This window comes from Hypanus sabinus, chromosome 17 (assembly GCF_030144855.1).
Source record: "Hypanus sabinus isolate sHypSab1 chromosome 17, sHypSab1.hap1, whole genome shotgun sequence".
Taxonomy (NCBI): Eukaryota; Metazoa; Chordata; class Chondrichthyes; order Myliobatiformes; family Dasyatidae; genus Hypanus; species Hypanus sabinus.
Window position 1 is genome coordinate 61191392 of NC_082722.1, and position 22054 is coordinate 61213445.

Below are 22054 nucleotides of genomic sequence, written 5' to 3' on the forward strand. Positions count from 1 at the left end.
TGGAAATCAGGTTATCTTTTATTCACGGTAACAGAAATTTTGATCGGGGTGCCCAAACTTTTGCATGCCACTGTGCATTTTATTCAAACTTTGCTGCAATCCTGGCTTTCCTGCTCTCATCAACCAAAGTTTTGGTCGCCAATCCTAATATTTTGTGGCCGCTTGTCAAATTTCGTAAATTAAATTACTTGCCAGGGATGCCATGTTATATGTATAAGTATTATAAATGTAAGTTGTTGGTCTGTGGAAACAAATTAAGTGAGATCAATTTTGCTGTGATAATAGTGGCATTTGCTTGGTTTCTGGAATATCCTTCCCTTCCTTTTATGAGGCAGATAATGGCTAGGGCATTTTTAGTTTCTTTATTCTCTGTCTTAGATTTTCTGAAATCTGAGACTAAATTGTATTTGCAATTGAACTAGGTTAAATATTCATTTTTTTTTCTTTCAGTACATCTTTGGGGAGTTTAGCCCTGATGAATTCAATCAATTTTTTGTAACATCGCGCAGCTCTGTTGAAGTAAGTATGCTCTCGTCTATGTTCATTGTGAGCGAAATCTAAAAATATTATTTCTGTTCCTTTATTGTGCAGTACATATAAACATGAATAGGATATTTATGTACTATATTTTAAAACTAGAGTGTGCATGGCTGTTAAAAGTTCAGAGTTCAAAACAATATGTGGATTGGTTGAAGAGCTTCAGATGATAGGATTTTGCTTTTAGCTGAACAAAACCATCTGATGCCTGTTTGTGTATCCTGAGTAATCCAAAATTGATGATTGAGCATAAGAAATTGGGTCACTGTAATCAAATAAACCAGCCATCCTCCTTTCCCAGTTAATAAGAGTATGGTGAATCACCTTCAGTTTGCTGTTCCTACCCTGTAATCCTTGATTCTCTTCATGATCAGATGTTGACTGTTGCTGCTCTTGCAAGTATTGCTTGAACATCCATCGATGGAAAATTAAAATTCAGATGGCCTGACTGAAGTAGCCTTTATAAAAAGATCATAATCTGTCATTTCTAATGTTAAGGGATTCAAGGGTTATCATAGACAGGAAAATTGATTTGAAAAATATCAGATCAGACATAATCCTGTAAGATGTTGAATAGGCTCAAAGGACTTCTGTTCCTTCTTGTGGTCTTATTTCTTGTACCTTACAAATTTGGACTCCTGCATTCTCTGCTGATAATGTAATTTCTACATTGGATGAATCAAATGCAGTGGTTGACTCTTACAGCATGCCACCTCTTCATTCCAGAGGGTTGATCCCAGGCTTTTGGATACCTGTCACTTCAGTTCCCATTCCCTGTGTTTCTCTGACACCTTTTCCTATTCACTTGGTTCTGACAAGGCCCAACAAAAGAATGAGGAACATGGTCTTTCTTGATACCACATGAAATTCAATACATTTGGATAGCTGGCTTCTTTTCTCAAACCAGCACAGCAGTATTTTGGAAACCTTCACCATCTCAGCTGAATTCTGACTATTACAGAATGTTTCTTTGTTGCCTTTTACCCCTCCTCCAATCCTGCAAATTAAATGTTTTGATTTTTAACTTTTAGTTGTTGAAGCATCACTAGAGGTCCTTACTGAATGGATGTTTCCCTGACTGAGGGAGTTACTGTCTTAAGATAATTATTTGGGACTGATAAGAAAAATTACTTCACTCAAGAGGGTGGTGAGCCTTTGGAATTCTGTGCTCTGGAATGGGACTTGAGCGTTTAGTCATTAATTAGACATTTGGATGCATAGATTTGAAAGGTAATGAGGATGGTACACGACAATGATATTAAGGTTAAAAAAAGTTATTAAATGGTAGAGTAGCCGTGAAGCTAAATGGCATATACTTATTACTTGATGCTAAATTCACTTTTTTTAATTTGTAAATTCTAACTGTATTTTATAATTGCACGTGCTTGTTGATCTCCAGGTTTGTCTAGGAGCGCAAATTTGATCAGCAAGAGCCATAAGTTACCATGAATTCATTTGGTACCAGAGAATTGGATTTTTCACTGCTGAATATAATTAAGAAAATTAGATGTTTCAATGCCAGCTGTCTTTCAAATTAGACTACTAAAATGTATCCTGCTAACATCTGGTTGCTATTGTTGGTCAAGAATATTTGTACACTGTTGCATCAGTAAAATGATTTTGTCTAGTACTCTTACTCATTTGGTTTGAATTTATTCGCAGATTGATTAAAACCATAGGGTAAATGTGGTTAAAATTTAATCTTTTTTATTTCAGCGATTAAATCACATTTGTTAAAATTGTAGATGGTGGAATATAATTTTAGTGTATATAATGTTTACACTGAAAGCCTAAACTTTATTTTTTCTTTTGGCACAGCTTCCTCCATACAATGATAAAGTCCTGCATGTCAGTCAATCAGCAGGTAAGTGTTTACATTCGTTCCTCAAATATTACATTTAGCCAGTCAAATTCTTTACACAGATAATTACAGGAATGCTATCTTGATTTAATAAGGGCTTATATTTAAAAAAATTACAATACCATTATTTTTGATCAGCAGTGTTCCTGATTTATGTATAAGCTTATAATGTGCATTAATTCTACTATTAAAGATGGAAGTAATTAGAATGTCCTTTAAAGACCTGGCTTAATTTTTCTTTATAGTTGTTGGACATGCTGATGCATATGTAAGTTTGATTTTTGTATTGAGATCGCGTACAAATATCTGGAATAATATTTAAGTGTATTTCTGACATCACTGCCAAGGAGTCAGATGCAATCAAAGTTGGCTTTTGAGGCAGGTTTATTTACAAAACTTGATTAAACAAAGATATAGCACATAATCATGAACTAAATTGTTTGTTGGATACATGTAACATGAGTATTCCCTTTCCTGGAAAAATGAACTTTTGCCAGTACACAAGTTATCAGAGCTCCCCCACTCCCAAAAACAAGAAAGAAACTTTCAAATTTAGTGTTCAGTTTTCAAATTCAGTTTTTAGGAAAAGATCATCACTAATTTTTTCTTTTTGGTTGTTTAAATAGGAGATGGAAATGATTCTGACATTGAAGAAAATGATTCAGAGCTGCAGAGCAATGTTTACAAAGTCTCCAGCACGTTGAATCCACAGGCACCAGAATTCATATTGGGATATCAACCTGTACAGAAATCGTTAGACAGCTTATCAGAAGAAGCTGCCTACAGCTCCATTGACTGTCAGTTTGGAGAAGGTAATATTTCTCTGGACAGTGGCAATTGCCAGGGGAATGATGATCTTGCCTATCGAGAACAAGGGCCAAGGGAAAGGAGAAACAAGAAGAAAAGACCGCCTGGTTATTATAATTATCAGGAAGGTGTGAGTGATGCAGGGAGTCCTACTGAAGCTTTGGATCTTGTTAATGGGCATGTGTTAAATCCAGGACTGAATGCTAATAGCACAGAAGATGTTGAATTGCTTGCCCAAAAGGAGATTCCTGAATCTCATGGACCTATTTCTTCAAAGGCCAATCAGAGGACTTGTGAAAGCCCTGAGAATGATGCGGACTTCATTGGTGGAGCCTTCTGTAATGACTCGGCCTCTAGTGCACTAGATGAGGCCAGGACAGCTGAGCAGCCTGGATTTGATGCTGAGTGTAATACCCAGGCTAATAACGATGAGGCTACTATTGAGATTAATTCCACTGAACAGCTTGGTCTCTCGGAGACAGATAGGAGTAGTCCAGTAAGGACAGCTATTGCACAATCATGTGCAAGTGCAGATATTAATCTGGATGCTAAAAGTGAGCACACACTGGAACCCTCTGGTGATAGTGTTATGACACTTCCTAGTTCCTCTGGATCAGGATTGGATACTGATAGCACAGAATGTGAGCAGGATAAACCGGAGGATACGTGTTCAGTTGAGCCAGAGCAGACTGCCTTAGCCCACTCTACAGCTTCAGCTCCTTTGCCTGCCAAATCATGGGCTAGTCTTTTCCACAATTCAAAGCCCTCTTCAGGACCTGTGGCCTATGTTGAGGCAAAGTTCACACCAACCAATGCTTCTGTTCAAATTCCTGAAAAGCAGTCAGAAATGAGAAGCGATTCGCCTGTTCCAGTGTCTGAGGATTCTGTAGCTCAGAAGATGGCAGGTAATTTCTTAAATATATTCTGAAAAAACTTTTAAAAAGCTCTCAGTTCTGTTGTACATTTCTAAATACAACAAATTAACTATTTACTCAGGTGTAAACTGGACTGTTAACAACATGACACCTTTAAAACCAGTAATTCAGTAAAAAATGTTTCAAAGTGCTTATTAAGCTGTTCTTGTAGCTATTTTTGTTCTGCAACCATTGTTCTGCATAACTGAACTTGAAGGTGCGTGTCATTTTATCTGGAGTTAAATGATGAAATTTCAATAAATTTTGTTCTTACCTGTGCAAGGTATATAAAATTGTTAGCAATTGTTATCAACAAAAAATGAAAAAGCCCTATTAGAACAGGTTTGTGTACTCTTTGTCTGAAATACCAATCTCTGAAATGTAAAAAAAAGTTGAGCGCTGATGTGACATCACAACTGGAAAATTCCACAGGGCACTTGGGAAGGTTCCCAGCAGATTGATAAGTCTCTGTGCACCACTGACAGTTCTGAGAAGTGACCTCACATATGTAATGAACAGAAGTTAATGAAAAATAGAAAACACTGCATATAGCAAAAAATGAAGATCTCAGTGGTGTATTGAAAGAATGGGTTTGTCAGCGTTGGAGTGAACTTGCACTGCTTAATGGTATACTGATCATGAAACAAGTGAAGATCTGTCACAACAAATTGAAAATTCAAATTGTGAATGTTCAGGCTGTTTGCAAAGATTTAAGAAAAAACAAAAGCATGGTGTTAATTTTCTTAAGATACTCTAAAGCAGGGGTGTCAAACTCATTTTAGGTCTCGGGCCGGATTGGGCAAAATGCAGCTTCATGCGGGCCGGATCAGTCGGGCGTGTGCGAACACAGCTTTCATTGCCTCCGTTTTTTCAGCCTGTTCTCATGTGTCTCAGTCTCTGCTATAACTACAAAGTGTTTCACTTCACAAATTCCGTTTCTTATGAAGAAGACTGCTGAACAAGCATTATTTTTATGATTGGTGTTAACTTAATCATAGGCTTCATATCGCCGGGCCATTAATAATTAAAATAATAGATCTATCTAAAATGATCTCGCGGGCCGGATATAATTGTACGCCGGGCCGGATATGGCCCGCGGGCCTTGAGTTTGACACCTATGCTCTAAAGCGTCTCCTGACCATGAAGCAGCAGAAAAATTTATTGCTGAGTTTGTAAAGGTCATTGTTAATAACAAGAGCAAGTCACCAGAACAAGTGTACAATGCTGGTTGATTTTATACCTTACATAAAACTTTAAAATACAAATAGTGTACTGTAAGCTTTGAATCAAAACATGACATCATATGTTTTTGTTGTTCAGCTGATTCACATATTCTACTGATACTGCTGTGCTGCTTTTGTTAACCCTGCACACACTATATTTTCATTACGTTAATGGTATGTTATAATTTTTACACTTGTGATGAGCAAGTAGACGACAGACTCCTCCTCACAGATTGCATGTAAGTTCAGAGTTGGGAACAATTACAAAATTTTTAAAAATTCTGGAAACGGAAACATTTCTGAGCCCAAGCATTTCGGATAAGGGGTACTCAACTTCTACTGTTACATTCAAATATACCTGCAAGCGTATGGTGTGATTGAATTTTAATTTGTAATTTTAATTAATTTTTATAAGTTGTTCATCATTGCTGCTAGTTTTATTTCAGTTAGTGAATTAAGCAATAAGTTCTTGTATCCAGTTCGTTTTGAGTATGTTTTGTAATCATGTTAGAAATGTTCATGTTGAGTTATGTGATAGCTACTGTCTTGTTTACTGTTTTGTGCTGTATGAGTATCATTAAATTGTTGAAACCAGTTACGACTTAGAAGGCATGTGGCTCTGGGTTGTTAAAGATGGCATTGTGCAATACTGAACATCAAGATGGCAAGAGTTGTTAGTATAATTGAAGAAGATGGATAAAACTACACTCTGCTAGACATTGTTTACTTCAAGAGTTAATGTTTTGGGCAAATATTTGTTCAATACTATGTCATTGAAAGTTTCCCTCTACAACAGTTGTGCCAAAATGAAGCAAGGGGAATGACTCTTTACCCAGTTGGCCTGTTTTTGTTCAGACATTGTAGTTTCCACCTGAGGCAAGTATTTGATAGTATTGTTTATAAAGATGAGTGATTGTTTCAATTTCATTGAGAGGAAATGTTTGTGCATTCAGTTAATAAGCCTTGTTTGGATATAGTTATTTTAAGCCACAAAGTACAGGAGAAAGTTGTATTGGAAAAAGATGCTAATAAGTCTCATTCCCAGAAGAAAAGCTAGTCCATTGATTGGAGATAATGAAGATCTTGCATATGATTATAACATGCATTTAAAAAATGCATTTAGGCAGATAGATGATCCTGAAGAGCAAAAAAAACCTAAGAATAAATTATTATAAATATATATTAGCAGTTGAAATCAAGTGTGATGAAACATACATTTGAATTGATAGAAATTTTAGTGTTGATCCTAGGCAGAAGAAAGTGCAGACAATAGAAACGGAAGCCAGCATTCAAATGGGAACATCAATGTTGGTGTCTACTATGTTCCTGACGTGACATTGGGAAATTTTTTTTGTAACATTGATTGTACTGATCGCTGCATGATAAATTGTTGTTCTTACCACTAGTGTTTTGTATTGAATCATTGAGATTTCCTAAATAAAGTGAAATACTACATCCTATAAAAGCACAACGAGGAGCAGTCATAAAGGAATTGTATTTTCAATGCAATTTGAGGCATCTTGGTTAAATATTCTCACATTCACTGAAATTTTAATTCATCCTAGATTGTGGCAAAAGGCAGTGAGTACCTTCTGCATTCCATATGTAATAACAGAACTAGAGGGTGGTGATCCAAATTGGCAACTTCTAATTCCATATGTTCAGCAGAGGGTTTGTTTTTAGTTCTACAGGAAAGCCTGTATTGTACAGTTATTAATGTTAAGATATTTTCAGTATTTGGTAATTTGTTATGGTTGTTGACCACTATTTCTGGTTTATTTAAAATCAAAAAACATTAATTCTGTTTTAAAAATTGGAAATTTAATCTGTATTGCATGGAAGACTTGATACCTAATTGATTATGGCTTAAGAACAATGGTCCAGGGAGGCTTTTCTATGTTCTCACTCAGCTGAAGCATTTATACCAATTGGCCTGATGGTGAGCTCCATTTCTTCTGTAGTTAAACCTTGGCTGTAACTAACCTAGCAGGTGGTACACTCCAAACCAATATTTATTCTGAAGGGTTTTTAAAATCTGTGTTTTAGTGCATAGGTTAGCTGTGAAAAGTGAGTATGCATTAAGTTTTTGCAATGTGGAGGGTTTAAGCATAATTGGAACTTTATCAAATTTAGCTATTGAAGATTTACCTTATTGCCACAAGATGGTGCTGGAAGCCTATGATTCTGACCAATTATCCTTTTGTTTCCTCACCATCTCCTTACAAATGTTGCTTTCATTCTTCTGCTTTTGGTTATCATTAGTCTTCATTGCTCAGCAAAATTTTATTTTAGAGCAGATCAGTTTTGAGTCAATTTTTCTCAAATATTTTTCAATTTAAAACTAATTCCACATTATTGGCATACACTAATCTTTTCAGTGCTTGACCAAGCCATTGTCAAAAATTTCGAACTGAGAATGAATGGTTTCTGATCTTGATCTTAGTTTTTACACTGAAAGGATTTAGTTACAGTTTATGTCTGGTCATTTTTGTCTTGACTATCGTATTGTTTCCTACAAAGATTCTTAATGAGTTTTATATTACTCTTCCCTGGTCTTAAGTACCAGATAGTTAAACTGTGCCCGATGTCTTTTAAATGAATTTAGATGCGTTTTGCCACCCAGTCATCTAATAGTCATTTTCAAACAATTTTCCTTTTGTATATTTTGCCTTGCCTGTACTGGATTTTGCTAATTTGCTGAGGCATTTGTCATATTTCCAAGATGTGCACGAATAAAGAAAAATAGCAGCAGAATGAGGCATTGATAAATGTTATTCTTCAATCATTTTAGCAGGTTGTATTTTTAGGTAAAATGTCATAAGCGATGTATTTGAAGTAATATTCTTTTTCAGGAATGTCGTCATTACTCCAGCTTTACACCAGGCTTTATATGTTGCTGTGACTTTGGGTCATATTTTACAAATATTGCTGTGGTACATTCTCAGATTGTTGTATTTATATTTACATAAAATTAGTTTCAGGTAGTTCTGTCACCATTTGAATTTCAAGGCTTCATTGAGAGTAGTTATGTTAATTACTACTTACAAATTTGAGATGGAAACTGTTGCATGGAGTTCAGTTGACTGATCCATTTTTCCTCTAAGCTCCAATCTCCTGCCTTAAATATACTTAAGGACGGCCTCCACAGCTGCCTGTAGCAAAGAATTCCACAGATCACTACTCTCTGGCTAAAGAAATTTCTCCTCTTCTGCGTTCTGAAAGGGCACCCTTATATTCCTGAGGCCGTGTCATCGTGCCTTAGGCTCTCCCACCATCGAAAACATCCTCTCCACATCAAATCTACAGTGGCATGTAGAAGTTCAGGCACCCCTGGTCAAAATTTCTGTCACTGGATAGTAAGTGGGTAGAACATGAAATGATCTCCAAAAGTCATAAAGTTGGAGATGAAACATTCTTTTCAACATCTTAAGCAAGATTAGTGTATTATTTTTGTTTTGTACAATTTTAGTAGGGGGAAAAAAGGAAAGGAGCACCATGCAAAAATTTGGGCACCCCAAGAGATTTGAGCTCTCTTGATAACTTTTACCAAGGTCTCAGACCTTAATTAGCTTGTTAGGGCTATGGCTTGTTAACAGTCATCATTAGGAAAGCCAGGTGATGCAAATTTCAAAGATTTACAAATACCCTGACTCCTCAAACCTTGTCCCAACAACCAGCAGCCATGGGCTCCTCTAAGCAGCTGCCTAGCACTCTGAAAATTAAAATAAATGATGCCCACAAAGCAGGAAAAGGCGATAAGCAGATAGCAAAGTGTTTTCAGGTAGCCGTTTTTTCAGTTCGTAATGTAATTAAGAAATGGCAGTTAACAGGAATGGTGGAGGTCAAGTTGAATTCTGGAAGACCCAGAAAACTTACCGAGAGAACTGCTCGTAGGATTGCTAGAAAGGTAAATCTCAAAACCCCTGTTTGACTGCAAAAGACCTTTAGGAAGATTTAGCTGACTTGAGTGGTGGTGCACTGTTCTCTTGTGCAGTGACACCTGTACAAATATGACCTTCATGGCAGAGCCTTCAGAAGAAAACCCTTCCTACATACTCACCACAAAACTCAGCGTCAGAAGTTTGCAAGGAACATCTAAACAAGCCTGATGTATTTTGGAAACAAGTCCTGTGGACTGGTGAAGTTAAAATAAAACATTTTGGCCGCAATCAGTGAAGTTATGGAGAAAAAAGGGTGCAGAATTTCATAAAAAGAGCACCTCTCCATTTGTTAAAGCACGGGGGTGGATCGAACATAGAAACATAGAAAATAGGTGCAGGAGTAGGCCATTCGGCCCTTTGAGCCTGCACCGCCATTCAGTGTGATCATGGCTGATCATCCAACTCAGAACCCTTTACCTGCTTTCTCTCCATACCCCCTGATCCCTTTAGCCACAAGGGCCATACCTAACTTTCTCTTAAATATAGCCAATGAACCGGCCTCAACTGTTACCTGTGGCAGAGAATTCCACAGATTCACCACTCTCTGTGTGAAGAAGTTTTTCCTCATCTCGGTCCTAAAAGGCTTCCCCTTTATCCTTAAACTGTGACCCCCCGTTCTGGACTTCCCCAACATCGGAAACAATCTTCCTGCATCTAGCCTGTCCAATCCCTTTAGAATTTTATACGTTTCAGTAAGATCCCCCCTCAATCTTCTAAATTCCAGTGAGTATAAGCCTAGTCGATCCAGTCTTTCTTCATATGAAAGTCCTGCCATCCCAGGAATCAATCTGATGAACCTTCTTTGTACTCCCTCTATGGCAAGAATGTCTTTCCTCAGATTAGGGGACCAAAACTGCACACAATATTCTGGGTGTGGTCTCACCAAGGCCTTGTGCAACTGCAGTAGAACCTCCCTGCTCCTGTACTCATCCTTTTGCTATGAATGCCAACATCATGCTTTGGGCTTGTGTTACAGCCAGTGGCACAGGGACCATTTCACTGATAGAGGGAAGAATGAATTCAATCAAATACCAGCAAATTCTGGAACCAAAACATCACACCGCTTGTAAAATAGCTGAAGATGAAAAGGATGTCTCCTACAACAGGATAATGATCCTAAACACACCTCAAAATCCACAATGGTGCAAGCGGAAGGTTCTGGCCATGGCCCTCACAGTCCCCCGACCTAAACATCATCGAAAATCTGTAGATAGACTTCAAAAGAGCAGTGCATGCAAGACAGCCCAAGAACCTCACAGAACTAGAAGCCTTTTGCAGGAAAGAATGGGTGAAAACCCCCCAAACAAGAATTGAAAGACTCTTAGCTGGCTACAGAAAGATACTTGCCGAAGGGGGTGTTATAAGTACTGACCATGCAGGGTGCCCAAACTTTTGCTTCGGACCCTTGTCCTTTTTTGTTATTTTAAATAACAAATAAGTGATCTTGCTTAAAATATTAAAGAACTGTGTCATCTTTATCTTTATGCATTTGGGAAATCAGATCATCTTTTACTCGCTTAGCGATTCAGAGTAACAGAAATTTTGATGGGGGTGCCCAAACTTTTTCATGCCTCTGTATATCAAGGCCTTTCACCATTTGGTAGGTTTCAGTAAGGTCATCCTTCAAGCCATTCAATCCTTGAATTATTTTTGTGAACCTCCTTTGAACTCTCCTGTTTCAGCACATTCTTTCTAAGAGGTCCAAAACTGTACTCAGTCTCTCCCAAGTGAGGCCTCACGTGCTTTATGAAGTCTCAATATTACACCCTTGCATTTATATTCTAGCCCTGTTGAAATGAATGCTAACATTGCATTTGCCTTCCTCACCACAGACTCAATCTGAAAATTAAACTGTAGGGAACCCTGCACAAGGACTCCTAAGTCCCTTTGTGTCTCAGGTTGTATTTTCTCTCCCATTTGGAAAATAGTTCACTTTCAGGATTTAGCTTCACTAGCCAAATCAGTGCCTTCAATGTGTATATACTGTTGTTTGTGGTTTCCATGCAGAAATGATGATTTACAATGAAATGCTGTTTAAACATTGTTAATCTTTTTCATTTTAACTGTTCTTACTTGACTGACAGCATTTTTTTTAACAACTTGATTGCTGAACACTTTGGGTCACTGAGATGCTGGGTAGTTTATAATGTTAGCGTATTTAGCAATGCTAGCAGAGGTTAAAGATAATGCAGAAAGAACAGGGAAATGGACAATTTTAAGTAGAATGCTAAATAATAGTTTCCACTGAGCAAAAGGTTTCATAGTGTTGTATTAGATCAGTACATTATTTGTATTGAGGATCTTGTGAGCCAGATTTCAGACAATGATCTTTTAACACTTTCTTTCCCATATCTACAGAACTACTGGAAACTGTGAAACTGGTGCACAAACCAGTGTCTTTGCAACCTCGAGGGCTGATCAACAAGAGCAACTGGTGTTACATCAATGCTGTATCCTTATAATTTGAATATTACTTAATGTCATCGAACAAGCCATTTCACATCTGAAGAAATGGAAATGAAAGGTCTTGTCAAATCAATGTAAATTGTACTATTTCATATAATTTGGGTATACATTGTAACAGGATTGCAGATGTGTCTTCTACTGTTGTGGAAATGTGTAGCCAGGCATTGAAGTAATTCTGCAGTAAGTAAAGTTCAGTGGGTTCTGCTTAATTGAGAGACATTGAGACCAATACATTTTGACCCAATTAAGTAGCTGCCCCCAATTAGTCAATGGTTCATGAAAATAGTTTAAAAATATAAAAAGGACAAACCACCTGATTAACAAACTGATTAACAAATTATGTATTTAGATGAATACAGAACAAATTAGAACACTACTAATATTATTATGCCTCTATAAAACTTTTCCTAGCAGTTATTGACAGGAATTCATCCAGTGTATGCTGCCACATTCTTTTGATTGAGTGTAAATGAACAAAATCAATGCAGACACCTAGTGCAGGTTATGGACTGCCTTCTTACATTGCTTTTGATTGCATCCTCCAAGTCTTCAGTTTCATTCTAACATTCAAGATGAATAGATCCTTGTCCATTCAAGATGATTGTCAATTCCTTCAAATTCTTCATAATTCCTAACTTGATGTAGGAGTCAAATTGTTTCATTTTCACTTTCGGCCCTTTCTAGCACCTCCAAGCCTGAATGCTTGAAGCAATGAGAAAAATATTTCTGAATTGTCTTACTACTTAATTTGTCGCCAACTATCAGTGAGAAAAATCGTTGTTTTGACATTAACCTGCAATTGACTCTATTTTAAAAACTGTTCGCTTGAAGCACAATGTCAAATGGACACACAAGTGCCATGTGACTGCTTGTTAGAAACAGTCCCCTGTCCCAGTTAATTGGCATAGTCTGCCAAATAAGCGGCTGCCCTGTTAACCACTGTATTTGTAAGCCAATGCTAAAAAAAGTTGGGGGCTAATTTTGCTGATGTTTGTCTGGAGCTATTGACTGAAACTGTTGGCTTTCAGCCATTGAAATTGAAGTTAATTCTGTGCTTCATAGGTTTGAAATGTGGAAATTTGGGATTTACTGACATATTTGCAGCCTGCTGCTGGATTCACTTTTGAGTCAAAAGATGTTCAGTCACCATCTAAGGAATTATCCCTTGTGTTCTTTGCCAGCTCTGATTTTTGATGTGGACTATCAAGTTTTGAAACTTTTAAATTTTCATTGAACTTAATTGTTTTAAATGGTATCAAAGTATTTAATGGATTTTCTGAAAACATGCATTAAACTCTGCAGAGTAGTTGGCACAATCAATCAAATATTACATTATTCTAATGCAGATGCTTGTTACATGCAAGAACATATAACATTTCTTTAGTTTTAAGTAAGTGCAGAAAGTGCTGGAAGTCCTCAATGGATGAAATATATATGGAGAAAGAAACATACATAATGCACTCAGGCTTGTTGTTTTGTTGTGAGATGGCCAAATTCAAGACTTAGCAGGTTTTAAACCTTTGTGAAAACAGTGAAAAGCAAAGAAAAAAAGGTTATAGTGATCTAAATGATAAAAGATTTGATGGTGGAAACTGAAAGGAAACAAGAGTAAGCAAAGATACGTCAAGAAGAGATGAAAATAGTCAAGACAATCTTTACCAATGGCTGATGTGTGTGTATTTTTTTTAAAGTGAGCAATTTGGTGTAAAACTGTTCAGCTCCAGTACAGAGGACTGTAAAATAACTAAAAGATAATTAAGTAATTAAAATCCTGAACTTGCTTTGGAAGATAGGCAGACAAGGATTGAGATTTGCAGTGAGAATGGTTATTAAAACAGAAAGTGATCACAAGCTAGATCATGATTCTGGATGTAGCAGGGTGATTCACAAAATTCCAAGTGATCTGTTTAATTTCCTGTGTTAGGATTGTATCATTAGCATGAAAGATTTCCAAATAATTCTAGTTTTTCACCATGAAGTGCATTACATTACAACGAAAAGGAGAGGGATGTTGGTGATTGAAAAGCAGCCCAAGGTGTGGAGGAAGGAAATAACGCCTCTGGATGATGAGGAATCTTCAGCTGAAGAAAAGGGAAGATCAGTTGAAAGATGGATAGGAAACAGTGTGGTCTAGAAGAGAGGAAAGGAATAGTCAACAGAATTGTATTTCCATTATATTCTCTTTATTGATGAGTTGCCAATATTTTGCAGTATTTCCATGAAGGTCAAAGTTCCCTTAACAAATGTGTCTATAGACTTTGCAAGCTTTGGTTGCATGCCCACCCATGTATCACCTGATGAAGTCAATTCCGATGTTTAGTGAGACACAGCGACCTCGCAGTTCTACACCAATGATTGACAGCTTGTAAGTATTACATAATGTATATTTTTATGTCTGAGATGTTTTGATTTGCACATTAACATAGACATGTCAAGTTGTGTTCTGTCTCACTTAATTAAATAGTTAACTGCAATTTGTTCTCTTTTATCAATTAAATAGTGTTCGACTGATGAATGAGTTTAGTACAATGCCGATACCCTCCAAGACAAAACCGGGTGAGTAATAGGTATCTTTGTGCTCAGAAAATTGACAGTGAACTCCATTTTATAAAGCAATCGTCTGGTGTAATTCTGGAATGTGCTGTTGTAAAATAATTGATTAATCACAATCTTTAATTATTATTAGGTACTGGTGATAAAAGTGTTAAAGATATTCGCACTGGAGTTCCTTTCGAACCAACCTACATATATAGACTTCTGACAGTTATCAAGTCAAGCTTATCTGAAAAGGTAAATCTAGGATAATGTTGGCACTTGAACAATTTGTATTTTTTTAATTGTTTTTCCCCCCAATGGTGTTTTGGAGATTCCATAGTATTGAATGTTACCAAGTCCCTTTTGAACCACCGCTCTCATTTTGTTGCAGCATGTATACCCATTGCTGCAATGAAATTCTGTAAACATGTTAATTGAATGTTTTGAGTCCCTTGTGCTCATTAACAGTCCAAATTGGCTTTGACATTTTTAATAATTCATAATAATAAAATCCATTGTAAAACGGTGTCAAAATGGAATATAAAGTGGAAAAGTTATTGGTGACGCAGTGCATGGTGCCATAAATTGGGATGTGAGTTTATGCCCATGACTTGTCCTCTTCTCTCTCCTCCCCCCACACCTCTGAATTGTTTCGATCTCTCTCGTACCAAAGTCGGAGGTGCTGAAGAGAGGCCGTGCCCTTCCTCACAGAGGAGAGTTGTCACCGAGCCATGCTCTTCCTGTGATGCTGAAAGGTATTTTTCAATAATCATTAGTTGTTTTTGACTGTCTCTGTCTGCAACTGAGTTTTTAAATTTTTTCCCCACCCCAAATCTCTAACATAACAATCACTTTTCCTGATTGAGGAGTGCTGGAGACCCGCTCCCAATCAATTCTGCTATTGCTGGTGCACAGCTTTAGGCGGATGAGAGTGATGGCCTCTAAGCTTCCTACCTTTTCAGAGGAAAGGTATCGCGACTCCTCTCATATATTCGAGCTAACATTGGGGATTCCTCCAACTCTCCTCACCTTTCTCCCCACCTCTCCAAGATCATGGATATCATTTTTCATTTTCACAGTGCACTAAATGAAATTCTGAGACTGTGCTGCCATGTGCAAATTACTTTTCTCTGCAGAAGGCAAATGTGATGCCCTCAGTTCATCTACAAACGTTTTAATCAAAGCTGTTGATACATTGGTAGTTTTTCATAGAGCTGCTTTTGTTGTGAGTAGTTTGCTGTCCATTACTAAACAAATGTGATCGAAGATGCATTCTAAACTGGTAAGCACCTGGTGTGAGCACAGATTAAATTTGTGATGTACAGCAAACTAATACTGCACATGACTTACAGAGTGTCTTTTACAGAATGAAGGGTTATTTGTATTAAACCGACATTCCAACTATAAGTACAGAGATCCGAACATGAGAAGTTTGCACATAAGACTGGCAAAACTAATTTCGTTCAGTGTGACTATCTGAGCTTGCATTTAGTGTTGGCCTTGCAGTTTTTCCTATTTGATAATTTTTAGTTTATTTTTCAAACTCAGAGCTCAAGGTAAATTTAACAATTGTTTTATATTTTAATCACCTGCCTGGCCCTCTGCGCACTGTTGATCAGTATTGTTTTCAGGAGTGTTGGTAAAATTAGTCTTCTGCCTATGAGTTAAGACCATGAAGTTAGTCTGTCCCTAATTAGTACAGGGCTTAATTATGTACAGGGGTGGGGGAGGGTTTCTGTGAACTTAGGAGAGGTACAGTGCCTGGAAATAGTCCTGATCTCGCAGGGTTCCTGTCAACCAATGGTGCAGCTCCTAAAGTAAAAGAACAGTAGCAATTTGTTCCTACTGAGTTGCATCTTTCGGATTTGAGAGGCCATGAGTTGCAGGGATTATTAGGGTAAAGGTTGCTGTGAGTACAAGGAAGAACCTGCAATGCTCCTCCCTCTCATCATCACAGATATATATTTGATGCTTCCAGAACTGTGAATTTGGAATTGTAAGAGCTATTTGTATAAATACTTCTTCAAAGGGGAGGGTCTTAATGGTATCCACATTTTGTTTGTTATCTGCTAGATGTCAGTAATCCTATTCCTCAAAGATCATGAGGACTTGAGTTAATTTCCTTTGAATGTAGGGGATGTAAGGATTTACGACCAACCAGGGTAGCTCTTAAACAGTGAATGGTTGGGTACTGAAGGGTGTGGTAGAACAAAGGAAATGCAATTTTTTTGTAATTGGCGTCACAGGGTCATAAAGAAAGCTTTTGGCATATTGGACTTCATAAATCAATATATTGAGAATAGGAGATGGGATGTTATGTTGAGATTGTATAAGATGGTGAGGGCTAATTTTGAGTATTGTGTGCAGTTTTGCTCACCTGCCTACAGGAAAGATGTAAGCGTGGTTGAAAGAGTACAGAGAAAATTCACAAGTATGTTGCTGGGTCTGGAGGACCTGAATTATGAGGAAAGATTGAATAAGTTAGGACTAAATTTTTTTAGAAAGTAGAGGATTGAGAAATTTGATAGAGGTGTACTAAATTGTGAGGGGTAAATGCAAGCAAGTTTTTTCCTTTAAGATTAGGTGGGACTACAACCGGAGATTATGGGTTAAGGATGAAAAGTGAAAGGAACATAAGGGGAACATCAGGGGAAACTTATTCACTCAGAGGGTTGTGAGAGTGTAGAATGAGCTCCCAGCTCAAGAAGTTTAGATAGGTGCATGGATGGTAGGTGTATGGAGGAATATGCAGATCAATGTGAATAAGCAGCTTAAGTAATGTGGCATTGATAGATGGGTCGAAGGGCCTGTTTTTCTGCTGTACTTTTTTAAAAACTGACTGTTAATGAAGATCTTATATTAACCCTATTTGAATTTAAGAGGAAAAATGCACTTATCATTTTCATTTTTTGTTTTAATTTAATGGTGTTTAAATTAGTTGAACTTACATTTACTATTTCAGCTTGAGTTTTCACAATCAGTTTGAAAGTTGCTGGAAATTTTCTGTATTACAACTTTTGTAAAAGTTTTACGTGCATCGGCAAGCAGCATTACAGAATGCTTACTACCTATGCTTGAAGTACTGGTATATCTTTTTTTCTAAATATGAAATCTGAAAGACATGGTCATATGTAGTTTGTGGTGTATGTGAGCTTGATTCCAATGTTTAAGAGAAGTTTGGATAGGTACATGGATAGTAGGGATATGGGGAGGGGGAGCTCTGGTCCTGGTGCAGGGTCAATGGGAGTAGGCAGTTTAAATGGATTTGACATGGACTAGATTGTCAAAGGACCTATTTCTGTGTTGTATTTCTTTATGACTATGTAGAAATGGCATTTGGATTGATTTGGAATCCTTTGATGTAAGTAACTTTTTGGCTTTATCTTGTATGCAGGTATTTCAGGCTTCCAATTTTTGTGCAGTGCTAGCTATTATTTCAAGTTTGCTGCCATGGGGTCCAACAAAGTAGAATCTACAGACTTAACTATTATAGTCTGCATTTTGAACACAATACATCTGAAAGGATACCTTTCATATTTTCAGATAATTTCCCTGTCATTTGTTTTCATACTTCCATTACATTAATTTGCAAAGTAGATTTGATCTCTACCTGATATTTCAGGTTCTTTATGATGCATGCATTTAAATAATGCTTTCTATGTCCTTGAAGATCGCAAAGTACTGCACAGAATGTGAAGTGTTTTTAAACTGTAGTAGCACAAATTGTCCGAGAAACAATAGTGTAAATGATCTTGTTTTGGCTCTGAGAAATGTTTCACCAAATAGTAATGGAGATTCCATCCCATTTTGTTGTCTGATTCTGAAAGATGGAACATCCCCCTTAACCTTACTTTGGAAACTTTGTTCTGATCTTAATTTTGGTGCTTTAGCAGACTGACCCTGGGCTAAATGTTTTAATAATGTTTACAGATGTTTTTTAGGGTTATACTTAGAACTTCCAATTAATTGCCATAATCATTTCATTGTTACAGTTAGGCTTAAAAAGCTGAGATATATGTACTCAATGGATACAGCCTGACTTCTAAATTAAATCCTAAGTCTAAGAAATCACTTGAATTTATTTGAGCTTACACTTCCTTAACTAGTAAGAGATGATGCAAGAAGACCAAGAGATTCTACTGAGTCCCTGCCTGTTTCAGTATTATATGTATACAGAAGATGCTTAGACACAATAGAGAATGGAACTTTCTTAAGCACCTTTTTGTTGATACAGTAATTGCTCATTTATTTCATCTGTTTTGAGACTGTCTATAAACTGGCTGCTGTATTTATCTATGTGATTACTGCAGATAATGAAATAATTGGATTGAGTATTTTTCCTGCTTATGTTTCCTGCTGAAACTTGCACCCGATTTTTTCATTGTTTTTTGTTAATATTTTAGCTTTTGGTTCTTATTATCTTATTCAGGGCCGACAAGAAGATGCAGAAGAATATTTGGGCTTTATTCTAAATGGTCTTCATGAAGAAATGTTGGCACTGAAGAAATTGATTACTCCACAGAATGAAAGTAAGCAATTCCTGATGTTTTGTCCTGTTAACCTCATCCATGAAGCAGGAACATGTCAATGTAATTATTCCCGATACATGGTTAGTTTGTGACACCATCAGGCAGAAAGCCTTTGGATCTGCACATTCTAATCTGGTGATTATATTTTTGTTGAAACCATTAATCTAAATTTCAAATTATATTTTGTGCTAGACTCTTAAGTTGTATAATAATTTTGGTGACTAATTCATCTGACCCTAGAGTACTCTTAAGATCAATCAAAAAATTTAGACATCCTATTAAATGAAACTATATATTGCACTGTAACAAAATTAAATGGTATGAAGTACTTGTATCATGTATGTTTTATATCGTATAATTCAGACTAATGTTCTGCCTGAATCAAATTTTTAAATGTCTGTTTCCATCAACTATTTTATATTTTTTTGTGTTCTGGTTTACCAGGCAAACTATAATTTTGCTCTGCATGCCAATTGAAGGTTGAATTCTCATATTTTGTTATCTTATGGGAGGCAGCCATTCAGACAATCAAGTCTATGCTGTCTCAGAGAAATCCATTCCATTCTATCCCCACACTTCCCCATAGTCTATTATTTCATACAGGGCCAATCATAATCCCCTGATGTTCTTATCCGCTAGCTGCAGTAGGGGCAAATTACCACACCTCCCCCTGACAACTAGCACATCCTTAGGATATGGGTGGAAGCTGCTGCCCCTCAGAAAAACCCACATTTTCATAGGAATAATGGTGCTCTCTCTGCTGTTTGTACAAGAGGTCAGGATAATGCCTAAGTCACTAGAACTGTGAGACAATTGATTACCTGAAGCACCTCGGTGTTTCTCGGTAGATTATTTTTAAGCCTGTTGGTTTTAGTATATGCCTGGTTAACCTATTGTTCGGTTTGCAACTGAAGTATAATAATTTAACATTTATTTTAATCTTTATCGTCAGTTTCAAACTATTTTTACTTGTAATATAGAAGATTGAATAAGTTCAACATAACTAGCTCCTTAAAGTGATGTTGTGCTCCCAAGCTATTTCAGTTATATTATTTACTTTTAAGTGCTAACAATTATCTGTTTAAGAAGTCTGTCTCTTTTTGACCAAGCCAGGTTCTGTGTTTCTTAGTGATGATGACGATCGGTAGAATGAAACTTGTTTTATGCCGATATAATGGATTAAAACAAAGCAAAAGTACTCTGAAAACATGGGCAAAGGGAAGCTACAGAGTAGAACAGCCTTCAGTACCAAAAAGTAACCTCTTAAATTTTGAAGTTTGTAGATGGTAGCCCGGCTGCTATTAGAATGAGCTATTCAGTTTGAGGATCAGAAAGTTAAAATTGAATATAAAGTTGCACAATTGTTATGGGTATGGAATAATTTAGAAAGAAAATGCTTGACTGTGGAATAAAAATTTCAGATTGAAATACTAAATTGTGTATATAAGTGATAGATGAGTTGCATAGGACTTAGTGGAGTAAGGACAAGGATAGCTAAGTTTATGGCTGAATGAATCATAAGTTGGCCAGTCAAGTCAGGGTGTGGAGGTGCTGGTGGGGAAGGCATTGATGAGGGAATAGGTTATCCAAGGCAGGGATAGAATTGTGCATGGAAATGTGCCAGTGTTGTAAACATACTTCTGGCCTGTTCATGAATTTTTAAAATCTTGATTAATAGGATTGAAACCTTAATGAAATGCTTACATTGCAGCAACAAGTTGTACATTTGACTTTTGATTAAACAAGTAGACTCTTCAGTCCTTAACGTTTATGAAAATTTCAAGATAGTTTTTGAAAATAGTATGGTTACGGCAGGTACAGAAAGGTAGGGTCAAGTATCAGCCATGATCTTGTTTGAATGGTAAAGTAGATGTAGGCTGTGAATGGCCTCAAAACACATATGCTTCAAATATGTCAATTTTAGTTGAAGGTTTTTTTTATGCGGAATCATGATAGAGAAGTGCCGCTTTTTCAGATTTCATATCCAGTAACGTTTTTATTATGATAAGTAATTAAGCATCAGACTTGCGTGCAACTTAGTATAATATACAAATGTGTATATAAAAATAATTGTGCACCTGAATGTCTGTGATGAGCAGAACCTTGGACTAGATATTTCCTTAGACTCTGCATAGGTGGAAAAACTGGCAAAGCTTATCTTTAAGTATTTTATTTAAAAATGTATAGAATATACAGTTTCAAATGGACCTGAATCGCAAAAAGGTGCTGAAGAAGATCAGGAGGAGCAAGGTGAAGGTAGTGAAGATGAATGGGAGCAAGTAGGTCCCAGAAATAAAACGTCTGTCACACGCCAAGCTGACTTTATTCGGACTCCCATCACTGACGTATTTGGAGGGCACATAAGGTAATTAATTTTCATTGTTTTTTTTTATTATTGACAAAACTATTTAATTTTATTAAACATATAGGAAACTTCTATTTTCCATGCCCCCTTGGAGTACAGACACTTGATTTGTTTTGCTTGGAGAGTTTGTATTTGAAAACATTTATTTTATGGGGCTCACTTACTGCTGCTCTCACCATTTTATGTTGCTGAAACTAATCCAATTTAGTACATCTCTGCCAACTATTGAATGAAAAGGCTAGTATGCAAAGTTAGGAGTTTATTATCCTTTGACTAAGTGTTTGCCAAAGTAAAGAGGAGTGCAGTACATTGGTCAGCACTGAGGTTCCAGAAATGGGTAATGAAAAATGCTTCGTGTACTCAATGCTGTAATAGGTGAAAAGAAAAGCTGACCACATTTGCTTCAGTATAGACCAAATTTTGAGCTATTCACAATGGACATCACCTCATTTGTGAAATGATCAATCATCAATTGAGAAATAGATCGATTTCTATCAATAATTTTAAATGTGCTTCTCTTTTATCATTTGAAAATATTTTTAAAGGGGTAATGTGTTGGTAGCAAAAGGAACCTTAGTTCTTGTTCTTTAAAAATTGGATTTGCACATACTGATTTATTTCAGAAAATGGATGTCAAATTTATTGAATTACCATATTTCCTGCAGTATGGGTTGGTGAATAAAATTTGATGTTGCTTAATTGAGACTTCCATCTGGAGCTGAGTGAAAAGACAAGAGGTATTTAATTTTGAACAATTATGTTCAAATCAAGTACTTCTTGTTCTCTCCCTACATCTAAGATTTGAATATATTCATAGCTGTACATTATTGACCCCTTCTGGATTTGCAATAAAAATTTAGATTTATAATCACTCTG

The 22054-nt window shown here is 36.6% G+C and overlaps 1 protein-coding gene across 1 annotated transcript in view; it reads left to right on the plus strand.

The window, feature by feature from the left end:
* Window positions 1–22054, plus strand: part of usp10 (ubiquitin specific peptidase 10) — a 57952-nt gene that overhangs the window by 18482 nt on the left and 17416 nt on the right. The window contains exons 2-10 of the mRNA XM_059993178.1: window positions 451–519; window positions 2356–2401; window positions 3025–4110; window positions 11642–11733; window positions 14005–14114; window positions 14250–14305; window positions 14436–14539; window positions 18714–18813; window positions 21001–21178. Of these exons, the coding sequence (XP_059849161.1) occupies window positions 451–519; window positions 2356–2401; window positions 3025–4110; window positions 11642–11733; window positions 14005–14114; window positions 14250–14305; window positions 14436–14539; window positions 18714–18813; window positions 21001–21178 (1841 nt within the window). The remainder of the gene's footprint in view (window positions 1–450; window positions 520–2355; window positions 2402–3024; window positions 4111–11641; window positions 11734–14004; window positions 14115–14249; window positions 14306–14435; window positions 14540–18713; window positions 18814–21000; window positions 21179–22054) is intronic.